The 14,513-nt window shown below is 41.9% G+C and overlaps 1 protein-coding gene across 9 annotated transcripts in view; it reads left to right on the top strand.

Moving 5' to 3' along the window:
* mvb12bb (multivesicular body subunit 12Bb) overlaps positions 1 to 11,466 on the top strand; it is a 33,134-nt gene extending 21,668 nt beyond the window's left edge. For 2 of the 9 annotated variants that reach the window (XM_044196416.1, XM_044196415.1), the window contains exons 8-10: positions 6,214 to 6,269; positions 6,705 to 6,764; positions 10,469 to 11,466. In XM_044196416.1, the coding sequence (XP_044052351.1) occupies positions 6,214 to 6,269; positions 6,705 to 6,764; positions 10,469 to 10,510 (158 nt within the window). In that variant the 3' untranslated portion in view covers positions 10,511 to 11,466. The other 7 variants (XM_044196418.1, XM_044196417.1, XM_044196414.1 and 4 more) reach the window with 4 other exon arrangements.
* Positions 11,467 to 14,513: the final 3,047 nt, after the last annotated feature.

Here is a 14,513-nt window from a genome sequence, read left to right as displayed (position 1 = left end):
GTGTCCCATCCGGCACATGCAATTTACTGTCAGCCCTCTGCCAGCTTTTACACTTGTCCAGAGAGGCGTACCCCATTTATACACACATTCTGCTGCACATTTACCAGCAGCCACAGCTGGGGATCAATGCTAGTGCCATGGCAGTGTCTTAAAAGACACTGTGCTGCTGATTAAAGTCTGATTGTCCATTTAATTTCATGATAGCTCTCAATAGCTAGCCAGCAAAAAGGGCTCTACCAGTACTTCTCCAGTACTGCCTGCTTTTAATGCAGTTAATACAAGAATTTTGGTACTTACTTTACTTGAAATGGCTCTAACATATATGCATAACATATACAGGGCCTGTATTGAAGAAGTTATCATACATGTACGCACCTCCTCAGAACATTCGGTGTGATGCAGCGGTGTTTGTGGCCAACTCACTGTAGGTGTTTCTGGCTCTGCCCACTTTCTGGAAGACTGATGGACCAGCGCCCGACTGGGATTGCCTCCTGGCTCCCTACCCACAACCAGATTTCAAGGACTGCTTGTCACAGATGGAAAAGTAAGTGGGTCATTCTACATAAGCTTGCCATTTTGCATCCCTCTGGTAACAAAAAAAGTAGAATTTTAATGTAGGGGAATAAAACAGTTACTGTCGATGGCATTGGAGACTATTGTTTTTGTTTTGTTTTTTATTTTTTGAGAGAGTATGTTCTCATTTTTGTTTTGGTATTTGTCATATAAAACTTCACTGTTCAACTAGTGTTACTAGTTAATGCTATTGCTTGTGCATTTATCACATTTTATATACAGTTAATATATCATATACTGTAAGAATACACCACCTTTTGTTGCCAAAATAGTAGAAAATATATTTTGTAAAATTGTTCATCAAAGTGGACCAACTGCAAGCTTGTGTAAAATGATTCCGCTTCTCTCCACTCCCTTGGTGCTTCTCTTCTGCTTTCCCTCCACAGTTTCTCTCCATAAACCTGAGTATTTAGCAACTCTAGCCTGTAATATGCAACTATAAGCACATTCATCCACTGGATGTCTTGCATACTACTCTTCACACTAAGAAACATTTGTTTACATTTTTGAACATTTGGTTGAGATGAAATTAATATTTTAGTATAAACTAAATGACTTGCTGTTAGGAGAATTGCAACAGAAGCTTGCACATACTACATAGAGTGAGACTGGGGAAGGAAGCTGCGCAGAGCCGGCAGAAACAAATAAAAATAGATTATCAGAAACCTTCAACATCATTTCAGTGCGTGATCTATTTTAGTATTAATTTTATACACTTTTTAGAATGTTAATTGACTCCCCAGTAAACATTTAAATAATTCAAAAGTTACACTTCCACTTTTGCAAGTGAGATTTTAACATTGAAAAGTTTTTTTTTTCACTGATCTGTCTAGAGGGCTTGAAAAAGCGGTAAAAAGATAAAAGAAAAAGAATGGGTTTCATAGAGCCATAGTCATTAAAAGAATCTGAAAATAGCAACTCGCTATCATCTGTTCTCATAGCACGGGTCAGGAGCTCTGACACCTCCAAAATTCCTCCTGTCAGGGTAGGGGGCCATTTGTATTCTCTCTCATTAGGCAATTTGACTAATGACCTGCCGTGGCTGCAGCGCTACTGAGGGACCCGGAGCCTCGCGCCCTCTCTCTTGCAGCAGCCTGAACACACACCCTCTATTGGAATGGCACAGATGGCATGCCCGGGCGACAAAATAAACTACAATATGTCTCCGAGATGCTGTCAGGCCTGGGCACTATTTCTCATGTCAGAGTGGGGCTAAGGGCTGTGAGTGGGCATAGGGGGTCCTCCTCCAGCTCTCTGTTCATCGACTCACCATTATCTGCAGAGGTGACAGAGAGCGAGGTCTGCAACTAGAATAGCATTTCCATGGTCTGCATAAAGAATCCGCCTCAAATTGAGAGTCACACCGACAGGAAAGGTATTGCAATGTCTAGCCTGGCTACACAAAGAGGAAAGGCAACATCCAATTGTTTGGAATATGAAATACAGCAGGTTCCAGATAAAGCTCTAACCTGTTTTTGAACAGCTTTATTTATTATTTATTATTATTTTATGGTATTAAACAATGGAAATCGGCTCAATCATGGGTAAAAAGTCGTAATAGATTCTCATTCGCACTTACAGATTATTGCCCTGACTGTGACTTTCTCACTTAATTCAGGTGCGAAACAGATTCACCCAAGTAATCATACTAGACAGAGATCAATGCAATTCTGCTGAATTAGTGAAGTGTAAAATAAAAGTTCATCAGCATTCCCAAAGTGTTACTCTTGAGTTGTGGTTCAGGTAATATGGGGTATGCTCGATCACCCACGCATATTTTTCCATCAGTCAGTGTCGGAGCACAACTCGGTGTGGTTTATGTGTGTGTTTGTGTATGTATGCCTGTGTGCATGGCCATGTCTGTTAGAACCCTGGAAATGCAATGTATGGCGCTGCTGAAGTCGTGGGTGACAGTGCATCCAACAATGGAAGAGTGAGGGATTAGTGCTCAGCCCAGCGTACGAGGGAGCCCTTCCCGCCCTGAAACAGCCATTCATCTGTGCCCAGGGGCTGGAGATGACAATGCAGCCATTGCTCATCGCACCTGACGGAGCCATTAATAAGGCAATGATCCACACGGGCCCTGTGCTGACTTCGTTCTTTACACTACAATCACTCAAGCCACAGGGTCCTCCTTACTTAACTCCACCTCTGCGCCCACCTCCACTGCCATCATCATCATCATCATCATCATCATCATAGTCATTGTACCAAAATTCCTGCCAGATGTTTTCATATTGACTGCACTCACATACTCCAAATGCCAAATAACTACCCAATTCCCTACACAGCAATACACTCATGAGTTAATGGACTGTAGCCTGGCCATTTGAGTGGCTAGAACATGCTTCATACTGGGATTCCTGGTCAGAAGATTGGATTTACATTATTTTTGCCCTTTGCACCTTCAGATTTCTGGTATCCATTTCTTACCACCAAGTCATCTCCCGTGCCTCTCCATTTGTCTGGATGTAAGATAGCCTCTCTAGTATAGATGGTGGAGGAATACAAAGTGAGATCTGGTTTTAAATGTAATCCGTGAGCAATAAAGAAACTCTCTGGCCTTCAGCTCTGTGCATTCATCTGTCCGTGCCACGCAGATCCATCAGCAGCTACAATCTCTGCTTCCCATTGCTGGCTATTGATTCAAATGTATTCTCCCTACCTATCTCTGCCTGGTGTTGGTGCTCCCAGCGACACAGAAGTGCATGTTTATTCACTTGTTTTTATGAGCTTAAACAAGCCATTGTACCTACCCAATCCCTTTGGTTTGTTTGCTGCTCCAGATAGCCACTCATCCAAAGATGCTACTGGGAGGTGGGTGTCAAGGCTGGGGCATTGAACAGCCCTTGGGTGAGTGGAAAAGGCTGAGCCTTTCACTTCTTGCACTTTTTTAGCCATGCTAGCAGCATGGCTCTAGGGATGGCAATGTCAGTCTTTAGGTCCGTCCGTCAGTCGGTTGGTTGGTCCACCACTTTGACTGAAATATCTCAGCAGCTATTGGATAGATTGACATAAAATTTGGTTCAGATGTCCATGGTGCCTACTAACTTTGGTGACTTTTCCTCTAGCACCACCATGAGGATGACATTTATGGTTTTGAGTGAAATATAACTACTGGATGGATTCCAGGTACACACTCATATCCCCCTCAGGAATAATTATAATAACTTTGGTGGTCCGTTAATTTTTGATCTAGTGCCATCGTCAGGTCATCAGCCTCAGCTGTAATTTTTTTAGTGCTAGCAAATACTAACAAGCTAAACTAAGATGTTGAACATGGTAAACATTTAATCTACTTAAAGGGACCTTTTACTTGGATGTCCAGTCAGTGTTGATGATAAACGTAGTCAATTGAAGCAATAAATTCCTCAGTGCATGGTATATTGGCCGAGCAGGAGTTCTTCTGCTCGCAGAGCCAAGCTTTTGACACCCACGCCCACCCACCAAGCAGTAACATGAAAATAGTTACCGGCTTCCAAGCTACTACTACTCGTTATTTAGTTGGCTTCAAATGAGACTTAAAGTTCACACCGTTTCTCTTGACTGTCCCTCATTATTACAGCATTAGTCCAACCACCCTAGCCTATAATGTTAGCTATTACTTTGTTGGCCAAAACATGGCGTTAGGTGACAAAAATACTCACTGCCCTCTCGGTGCTGCTTGTCTTGGTGGTCTTTTCCAGTTCTTTTCCAGTTCCAGTTCACTTCGGGAGCCTGAAGCAGGTCTCCAGCATACCTCTGTCCAAGTGAGGAGTAAAACTTTCATGCATAGTAACACACACTCGAGTTCTTTCAGGGTTGGTGTCGGTGACAGCATCCAACAAAACCTCTGCTGTAATTCATTGAAGCAGAATGATTCAGTTTCTGTTGGCATCAGAGGGCAATTTGAGCAAAGGCACCACCAGTCTGTGTTTGCTCTCGGCGGCTCTGGTTCTGGAGGGTCCTTTTGCATGGCTAATGCAACCTCAGCCTCTCTCCGCTGCATTTCTTTGGCGTATTCTCGAATAAATACGGCCGAATATCTGAGTCAGCCAAAATATTGTAAAATGTATCCCGTTTTTGCTGTTAGAAAAATAGCTAGTTTGCAATACAAGCAAAGAGAACAAGTAAGTTTTGTTTTTGAGGCTCAAGCTAGAAATCCAAGCTGAAGTAGCCTGTAGTTCTTCCTCTTCCTGCATCACTGTCATGTCAAATGACGGCGCTGGATGCTGGAAGAACTACTTGGAAAACTCAGCCTTCTCGGTCAATATAGCACGCACAGAGAAATGTATTGCTTCAATCGGCTGCATTCACCATCAACACCGATTGGACATCCACATAAAATGCTCAGAATTTTCCCTTTAACATCAGCCTGTTAGCATTGTTATAGCATTTAGTTCAAAGTACGGCCTCACAGAGCCAATAGTATGGCTGTAGACTCTTGTTACGACTACATTTTTACTGTGGGAGATGATTGGAGGCCACAAAACTAAATAAGCTTTCCTGTGGTCATGAGTGTGAGGGTCTTGCTTTGATTACAAAGATCACATTGTACTACACTTGTGTGGAAAGTACCAAACTGAGGATCTGTGTAATAACCAAGAAAGGAAAGCAAGTCACATAAGTGTCAAAGTGAGGGATATTTTAGAATTTCATACTTTAAAATATTGCTGTGAACAGGAAAGACCAAAAGGAGTGTCAGCTCCAAAACGATGACTCATGAACAGCTTCAGGCTTACATTTATGAGTTCCTTTTCCTGTGCCAGCGGCCTGATGGACTGTGGTTAAAGGAACACCAGTTGGAAGCTTGGCCTCTTGATATTTGGGGCTCCTGATGAAGCCAACGGCAGCAAGTTTTGTGCCTCCAGATTTGGGAGTTTTATAATGAAGCTGAGCAGCTGCAGTTTTCCCTTCAGTCTGGAAACGAGAGGCTTTGTGTCCCTTGTCACCCTGTGTTAATTTGGGCCCTAATGTATTTTATAAACAAAGGGCTGCTCTCTAGCCTGACAGTCGTGACACCTTGATTCCAGTGCAGGATGCATGCAGTACGGGGTTACACCATTAATAATCAACTGGCAGCCATCACACCATTTTAACCACGATCATTATGATAAAGGGCATACACTTAATTACAGGCCTGCTTAATTATAGCTCTGTTGAAGCTCGTTTGTTTGGTCAAATGCTAATTATACCACCACGCTCTTGGCAAGTCCTCATTTCAATCCACTTTTTGCCGGCTGAACAGTGTGGCTTATTTTCATGCAAATTTGATATCTGGTGAATGTTTTGTCTCTCTTCTTTCCGCTTTTCTGTGCCTAGTGTGAGTGCGTCTTTGTTTCGGAGGTGAACATCTCTCAGACAAGACGGAATCGGGAATAATCAAGAGTAATTAAAGTGGAAGAGAGTTGGGAAAGGGCTGGGTTGGAGGAGAGAGTGGAGGTGCTCAAATACAGCGGAGAATGGGAAGGCCTTTCATCTTCTCTCCATAGACGGAAGGAGGGGAGGTGTCGGGGTGTCGGATGTTGATAGCTTTGCTGTTTTATAAACCCACGTTTAGTCTTGTAGAAATACTCAGGATCAAAAATAGGGAGTAATATTTCTTTCTTTTTTTTGTATGAAAGTCAACTTTAAACTTTGTTTTTTCTTACTTTTTTGCAGCTCTGCATGATGTGCCCTTTGTGATCTCTGAGAAGTTTTATGAAAACCCCAAAGAGGTAAAAATTATTGCCAGAACTAGCGACACAAAGCAAAATGATTGCTTTATTACAAATAATATGAGAGGGGTCATGATAGTTACTGTCCTGCAACCTGTTGTGGTTTGGTTCTTTTTCACAGTATACAGCCATTAGTCCCTTCTTTCTTCCATTCCTTTAACTTCCCTTTTCTATTCTTCAGTTTTGTTTCCTCTCCTTTCCTTTCCTTTCCTTTCCTCCAGACTGAGTGATGAATGCGTGCAGTCAGGCAGAGCTGGTTCAATGCAGTCCATTTGGCTGGCTGGCAGCGGTTGTCACTATAGCCCCGTTTGTATTGACACCAAGAGGGAGAGGATTAAAGATTTTAAGCATGCTTACTTAGCCATGAGCCTAACCGCCATGTTTCTTGTGTGTTTTTTCTCCCCCCCACCCCCACCCCCCCACTTTTGATTTCAGATGCAGCAAGTCAATTTAATGGGCATTACGATCAAATCCCTGGCAGAGATCGAGGAGGAAGTGAGTAGAGGCTGCAACGCTCGGCTGACGCTGACGCCGCTGGCCCAGAATGCAAAGCAAACGGTCTTGGGGTTGTAATTAAGTGTCTGAGACAGCGAGGCCCTGTTGGCTCCACTAAGCCCCAATTGAATAAAAGCATGGCCAGGCTAGGCAGCCATTCTCTCTTAAAAGCTTCGTCTCCTGTTCCAAAACACTTGACTTTTATTCCCCAATTCTTCTCTCAAACAGCTCAATCTAGCATCTCGCACAGTGCTGTAGATCTTCAGGAGCTTTTCTGGTTAGATTCTGCATGTTTAACTAGTTTCCAATCAGCTTCATCTTCAGTAGTGAAAAAGTTAGAGATCATGTAGAGCAAATAAAAGTGCTACAAAGTCCTCCCCATTTCTGATGAAACACTGTAGCCTGCAGGCATTCGTAGGAAGAAAATAATCTGTGTGCAGCTCCTTCTTTAGAGCCCATGTGTTTGTGAGAGCAAGAGAAAGAGAGTCTGTGTGTGTGTGTGTGTGTGTGTGTGTGTGTGTGTGTGTGTGTGTGCTTAAAGAGAGTGACAACCCCCCTTCTCTCTCATTAGCACGGTATCTTGGTATCAGAACTGCCAGGAAGTGACAGACCACTGTAAAAGAACAGGTGCTGTTGGGTTTGAGATGTGTTACAGAGCAAACACTCCCTCATCAAACCGGGTGTCTGTTCTGCACTCTGCCTCTGTCTTCTGTCACATACTATCCAAATCACACAGAGTCGCCATCTTGTCATATGGTCATCTGTATGAAGCTCTTTGTCAGTGAAGGTATTAATGGCATGTACGTGTATGTGTATGTGGGTGTTTTCCAGGGTGGAGACAGGCTGGCTGCTCATCCTATATGCTCTTGTCTTTTTTTCCTTCTTCCTCTCCTCTCCTCCTTCTTTCTTCTCAGAGAGTGTGATTAGCAGGAGGACACATGGTGAGCTGAGCTGGGGAAGGGAAGGGGCATGAGAAATCATTAATTACAGCCGCGCTGGAGCTGATGAAGTAAATGTGAGATAGTGTAACACACAGGATTTAGTGAAGTGGACGACAGCACAAGATTAATGGTGGGGCCAGGCTGATGAGGATGAAGTCACAGCTTAGCTTGATAATTAGTTTCCAAGTGGAAACATCCCTCACCATTGTGTTATTTTTACTTCTCTCCTCTTATTATTATACCACAATGATATCTGCAGAACAAGGACGGAAATGTAGTTGGTGATGTTCTCGCAAACATCTTGGACAGCAGAAGTGTTTCTTTAAGGAAGTGGTGTGTGTCTGTAGTATTGTATTTTTTTCTTAATATATCAATATTCCACTATAAATGTAATGTCCACTATGTTTTCTGCACTCAAGGCTTCTGGAAAAGTGGCAGCTCATTCTTGGTAATATAAAACAAAAAATATTGACATTCAGAAAAACCCGTAGTTTTTTAGTAGTTTTTTTAATATTATTTTCTTTTGTCCAGAAGAGGTCACTGTCTGTGCTTGACTGTGGAGCTTTTTTTCCCTCTCCAGAAAATAGAGGCGCTTTCTGCACAGAATCTAATGGCCTCGTTTCTAAACCTATTAAAAAATATATAGATTCATGAAAGAGATGTACTCTCTAGAATTATACATATGCACATGCAATTGAGGAAAACTGTTGTAATCACAGCCACAGTTGTAGATAAGACCATTTCCTAACAGGCATCACTTAAGCCGTGTCTCAGATGATGTTGGTTCCAGCAATTAGGCATTCTTTTCATTTCCCAAATGACTCACAAAACTTGCGGATATTATAATTGCTTTTAGCCACGCATATCTAATTTGTGTCTTTTTAAGTGTTAATTAGTAAGCGATTTAAAGTGACATCTTTATGTAGTTTGCTCTGCTGAAAAATGTTGTTGGCGGCTGGCTAATGATTTTCAGAGGGAGTATGCTGGAAAGAAGTGTGTATGCACACATGACAGGCTTTTCATTAGCACCTATGTATGATGGGTTTTCAGTATTTGCCGGAAGTTATCTGTGTGTGTTTCTGTGCCAGTGTATGTGTGTGTGTGTTGCCATGTGAATATATGGAGGGACAGTAGTGTACAGGGGTGTGTGAGAGGTGTGAGAGGGAGAGCTCCAAATAGAGGTGGAATTAATGAAGACAACATGTCACATATTTTTGGCAGTGGAGCAGGGACAGGAAATGAAGCTCGGCTCGTCTAGGTGACTACCGCCCATGTTCTAGTGTGTCACTGTCCTGTCAGCCTGTGTGTAAAACTGGCAGACATTGATACATGCTCTCCCTGATAACACCCCATTCCCCCATCCATCATCCACGCGCGCACACACACACACACACACGTACACATAGGATTATTTATTTACTGTGCCAGATGTTGAGACTGAATTTTTGTGTGGTGGGGGGCTGAATTTCCTCACAACTAACAGGCTTGTGATATGTGACAGGTTTTGGGTAACTTGCAGCTTCCCCTCAACTAGATGAAAATCGGCGAAGGTGGTATTTTGATCGAGAGAACCCGGTTGAGCCATTGTGGCTCTGTGGCTTCTGTTGCAGATTTGGAAACTTATTTCAGTGATCATACAGCATCACCTAGTGCTGTGTTGCAGTAATACAACTGTCTAACTAGGCGAAGTGTGCACTACTTTGTGTCACAAAACTTCACTGTTTATCCAGTGGAACTGCACCCACAACAAAATCATTAATGTGTTTATTATTTTTAAAACAGTTTAAAACTAATCAAAAATGATAGTCTTTGTTAATGTAGATTATTTAATTGCCTTAATCACTTTCCTAAGTAGCTTTGTCTTTCTTATGATAATTTCTTAATAATTTCTAAATTATTTTATTGAATAGAATTAGGAAATTTGATTAAATTACGTTATAGGTCTGGGTTCTTCTGGGAACAGCTAATATTTTGGGGGATGCACCGACTCCAATTTTTTCTCTTTAGATACCGATTCCAATACCTCAACTCAGGGTATCTGCTGATACCGAATACCAGTCAAGACCAGCGCTCCCTTTTTCCCAAATTTAACATCTGTATACCTCACTGCGTGGAGGTGAGGAATCATTTTTGTGTAAGTTAACTTGAGGCCAGCGATTGCTGTGGATCCAAAAACTGACTGAGTGAATGTAGCTGATAGCTGATAGTGGACGCACCAAATTTTATGTGCCAAAATTGGACAAAATAGGCTTCTGCCACCAAAAGTCTACTCAGTCTGCTCAGTAGGGTACGAAATCTTTATATTTTCAATAGAAGAATGACTTATATAATCAGCGAAACTGAAAAAACATTACATGCTTTCTTGCCTTTTAATGCTACATGAGCAAAGAATGTTTGAACCCCTCTTGGTTTTTTAAGGAGTCATGTCCATGACGTGCCAGAAGGGGGAAGTGTTTGTTTGTATTTTCTCAATCTTCATTCTGGACGACCATCTCAGCACTCTGCTGTAGGGCTAATTGTAGGCCTGTAGTTTCAAAGTGGGGGAATAACATTATATCAATACATTTTTAATCTATACTTCAGTTTAATATCAGTCTAGAACATTCAGAGAGTTGTTCAAATGATTGTGTTGGTACTCAGTTTGTGATAAGCTGCTTTTCATTGCAGTGTTTTATAAAGTATGTATTTATTTGCTTTGGTATCTGTTTTGACTTTATTTTTATTCATCAGTGTGTACTTGTTCTTCTCCTTCTTCTCATGCAGTTTTACTACAACTTCAGCACAGAGCGAAGCATTGCTGTGTAACTTTCCACCCAGCTTTCACAACCTGACAGACAGAGCCACATGGACTGAAACACTACAGATGGACCAATGGGATCATTTATAGAATAATGAACTAATGAAATTAAGAAAAGGTTTGAGATACACCGCAGCTGTATATTATGTAATTTAAGACAGAAAAAGTATTTTTACCTTGATGGATTCTATTTAAATGATTAAGTTCTTGAAGGTTTTTTTTAATCATTTAGAAAATTATCAATTTATCTTGAAAGTGACTTTTCTAAATTAGTTTTTTGTGTTATTTTACTCAGATAGTCTTACAAGAAGTGTTGCCCGGGTCATGCTCAAAATAAATCAAAACTAATTAATATCCGTAGCTGTGACTCACGTTTTGCTCAACAGAATAACAGGGCCATGCTGACAGTGAATAGCACTCAGGGAGGGCAAAAGTGAACAGAGAAGCAATCTCATCACACGCAAACAGGCCCCTCTGACGTTCATTTTCCAGCAGAAGCATCTTTCCATCACAAAGTTCATCATGAGCAGCGTGCATCACGAACGAGCAGAGCTTTGAGACACAGGAGCCTTTTACCCCAGACACCCACCCATGTCAGCAGTGACTCCTCTACTGAGTCAGGTCTTTAAGAATAGAACACCACATTAAATTTCAGCTTTGAAATATAGTATTCCTATCTACAGCTGTAGGGAGGATGATTTTTTGCAGAAATTGTGACAATTTCCTCACGTTTTTTTTTTAAGGTATTTTAAAATTCACAAAACCTAATTTTCTGAATATCCAAAACAAATCTTTATTCATGAAAGTGAATATTTTTTTCTTTTTAACAAACTAAAAAACACACTGCTGCCACTTTGCTGCCAAATCCAGAAGCACAATTTACACTTGGATACCAAAACATCACTATCTTCTCACTCCTGCTCACATGTGTCATTTGCAACTAATTAAATTGTCTGAATCCACATTTACACATTTTTGCAGGTGTAATTAGTATTAGAAACTCATTAATGGATTAATGTCCCTGTTGTTAATTATACTCTCTGCCTGCTAAGTTTGTGAACTTGTAGATTCTGCTAACAGTGCAGATATTTTTTTCCTGACTAAAGTTCCTAATGGCTCTTGGTATTCACAGGTGTTTAATGAAGCGTACAACAGATGACAACCCTCTGCGAGCATTTGCGTTAACTCCTCTGTTCTGCCGCTGAAATCAGAGCGACGGTCTGAAGAATCCTGTGCAGAGGGAACAGCTTTCACGCTCCTTCATGAAGGTGACACTCATGTCAGTGATGCCCTAGAGCACTGTGACAGGCTTTGACAGCCCTCCTCCCTGCTGTGCATAAAGAGCATATATACAGTATGCCACATGTATCCAGATTCACACACAGACTCTACAAGCGAAAGGTGGAGCTGTGCTAACTCATCATTTTTCACCATTATTCTTTTGGCTGATATATGTGAGAAAAAACTTTGCAGCAACTAATAATATCACTATCTAATCTATACTAATCACTTAATTTCAAGTTTTTTACATCATGTTTTCACATCTCGCAGTGTTTGTAAAGTTAAAATGTATGTGTAAAATTAAAACAATATTTAGAAGAGGCGCACAACTGCATCGTCAAGGATAAAGCAATATTTGATATTTTGCTTGTTAACAAATCCCATTGAAATACCAAAACCAACAATGGAGGGATCTCACTAGTCAAGTATTGTCTGTGTAGCTGAAGCCTCATATAGCTTAATCCTCTGTGCCATAGACCGCCATTGTTGTCCAAACACTAAAATCACAGCAATGAGCCACACCGTTGCACTGGGTGAAATGTTCCTTCATTATAAAACACAGGAACTAGTTTATTTTGAGTCCATTCCACGTACTAAAAACTATGAATGAAAGTGTATATTCATGTTCTATTTTCTAAGATTTACATCTTCACTAGGAAGAAATTAGCTTGCAGAGTGCTACCGACAGGCTGGGGTTTGAAAAGTATTAAGATACGGACTACCGCATTGTTGGTTTTGGTCTTTTCATGAAAAGTGCTGACAACTACAAAAATATAGAATATTGCCAGCCTTATGCTTTAAAAATGTGGCCATTTTTCTGCAGAACCTACACTATAACACACATCAGTATTGTGCTCAATGTGAGCAGTGTTGCAGGTGTTGCTGTTATCAGAGATGGACAGCAGGTAGAGTCTGACGTTAGCTCTGCAGGTCAGATGTGAGTGTTTAGATGAAGCTAATCACCAATTTTGCGGTCATGGTAAGAGAAGCAGTGTAGCCAAACTCTCCAGATGGGCACGGAGCAATCTTGCTTTCAGAACCACAACTCATGAGCCCTGCCCAGCATCACCCATCAAAAAGCTTCCTCACATGGTTTCACTTTTCCTTTCACTCCACTTTATGATATGGAAAATAATAATGATTTTCAGGGACCACATTTTAAAATTAAAATGGAAACAACCTTTTTTGTCTGTAAGCTATGCAGCAGTTTAAAGGCTAGAGGAGTAGTTAAGAGCTGTTGTGCGTCTCAAGCATTTCACATATGGCAAATCTGTTTCAAGGCATCTTTTAAACGCCCTTGCTATCTCCAACCTACCAGGCCCACTTTAGGCTTCTCAGTCACCGCTGCTGTGTTGCCCGGAGGATTTGGCTCTGCCGAAGTTGAGCTGAACTGCAGAGCAACACATCAAAGCCCCACCCTCTGTGAGTCCGCCAGATGTCCCGTGGTCATTTTTAAACTCACACCCCGGCACATGACATGGAGCAGTGTCTAAGCATGTAGACAGAGGTGGATGGGCCGCTTGGAAATTGGAAAAGGAAGCCTGTATTTATGAGGTGGTTTGAGGTGCTGTGTTAAGACAGGCTTAGCCTGCCACTCTCCCTTTGACAGCCCTGTTTCCCCCTGAGCTGGGGTGACCAGAGACAGAGAGAGGTGAAGGAGTGAAGGCAGGAAGCCTGTCAAAGCAGGTCCAGACCAGACCTGGACCCATGGTGAACAGTCTCACTGGCAGGTGATGCAGCAAATCACATTGACAAGATGTAAAACTACATCTGATGTTCCCTGGATTCGTATTTTCATAACAAGAACAAACAGGAAGCAGAGAAATTGTGCTTCTTAATATGATTCCTTCAGCCTAGTGCATGCTGGGACAGGCTGAACCTTCCATGACCTTAAACAGGAAGAGCTTTGTAAGAAGAATTAATGAATAAGCGAGTGTTAATATTCTAAGAAAAAGAGACACGTAGGTTGTAGGCAGTGAAACACCTACTCTGCCATTTACCGGTTACCTCCAGCAGTCTCGTCTGTTTGTTCCTTGTTGACGTCATCAAATGTTGGAGTGCTTCACCGAGATTTAAAGCGGGAGGTTGGACGTGTGGTCTTCTATGTACCGCCACCTTAACAAGCCCCCAGGCTGCACTCCGAGGGGAGCCGCACATCTAATCTGTCTTTCTGTACCTCAGCTAGAGGTAAGATGAGTGATCTCCCAGAGCAGGGATCCCCTCTCCTCCCCCACACTGCGGCTCTCCTCCCCTCTAACTCTGCCACGGCAGCCAGCCCATGTGAGTCAAATTATTGTAATTGAGCAAGGATGGAGTCGGGTGTGAGGTGATCTCTCTCTTCATCCCCTCCCTCCCTCTCTCTCTCTCTCTCTTTCTCTCTCTCAGATATTCCTGCACATGTTGTGAAATGACCAGCAAGCATCTTTTTTTTTCTTCCCTCTAACATTGCCTGTAACACAGAAATCAATTAACTCCTTTCAAGTCAGATCAAAGGCCCAATACACCGACCAGGTCTTTCCCAAACCTGTGGGACAATTAACTCTCCCTTTGGACAGCGACCAGGCTGGACAGATGAAGGGAGGCTGCTGCCACTGTTCACATATGTGTGAAGTATTCGTAATAAAATGGGAAGTGATTGAACATAATTTCAACTAGCATCCCCCTAATTTACCAGCTAGTTGTGCATTAATACAACAAGATGATAGGTTTTGATTAATCTGCTAGGGACGT

This window comes from Siniperca chuatsi, linkage group LG5 (assembly GCF_020085105.1).
Source record: "Siniperca chuatsi isolate FFG_IHB_CAS linkage group LG5, ASM2008510v1, whole genome shotgun sequence".
In the NCBI taxonomy this organism is placed as follows: domain Eukaryota; kingdom Metazoa; phylum Chordata; class Actinopteri; order Centrarchiformes; family Sinipercidae; genus Siniperca; species Siniperca chuatsi.
This window is presented reverse-complemented; position numbering and strand designations above follow the sequence as displayed.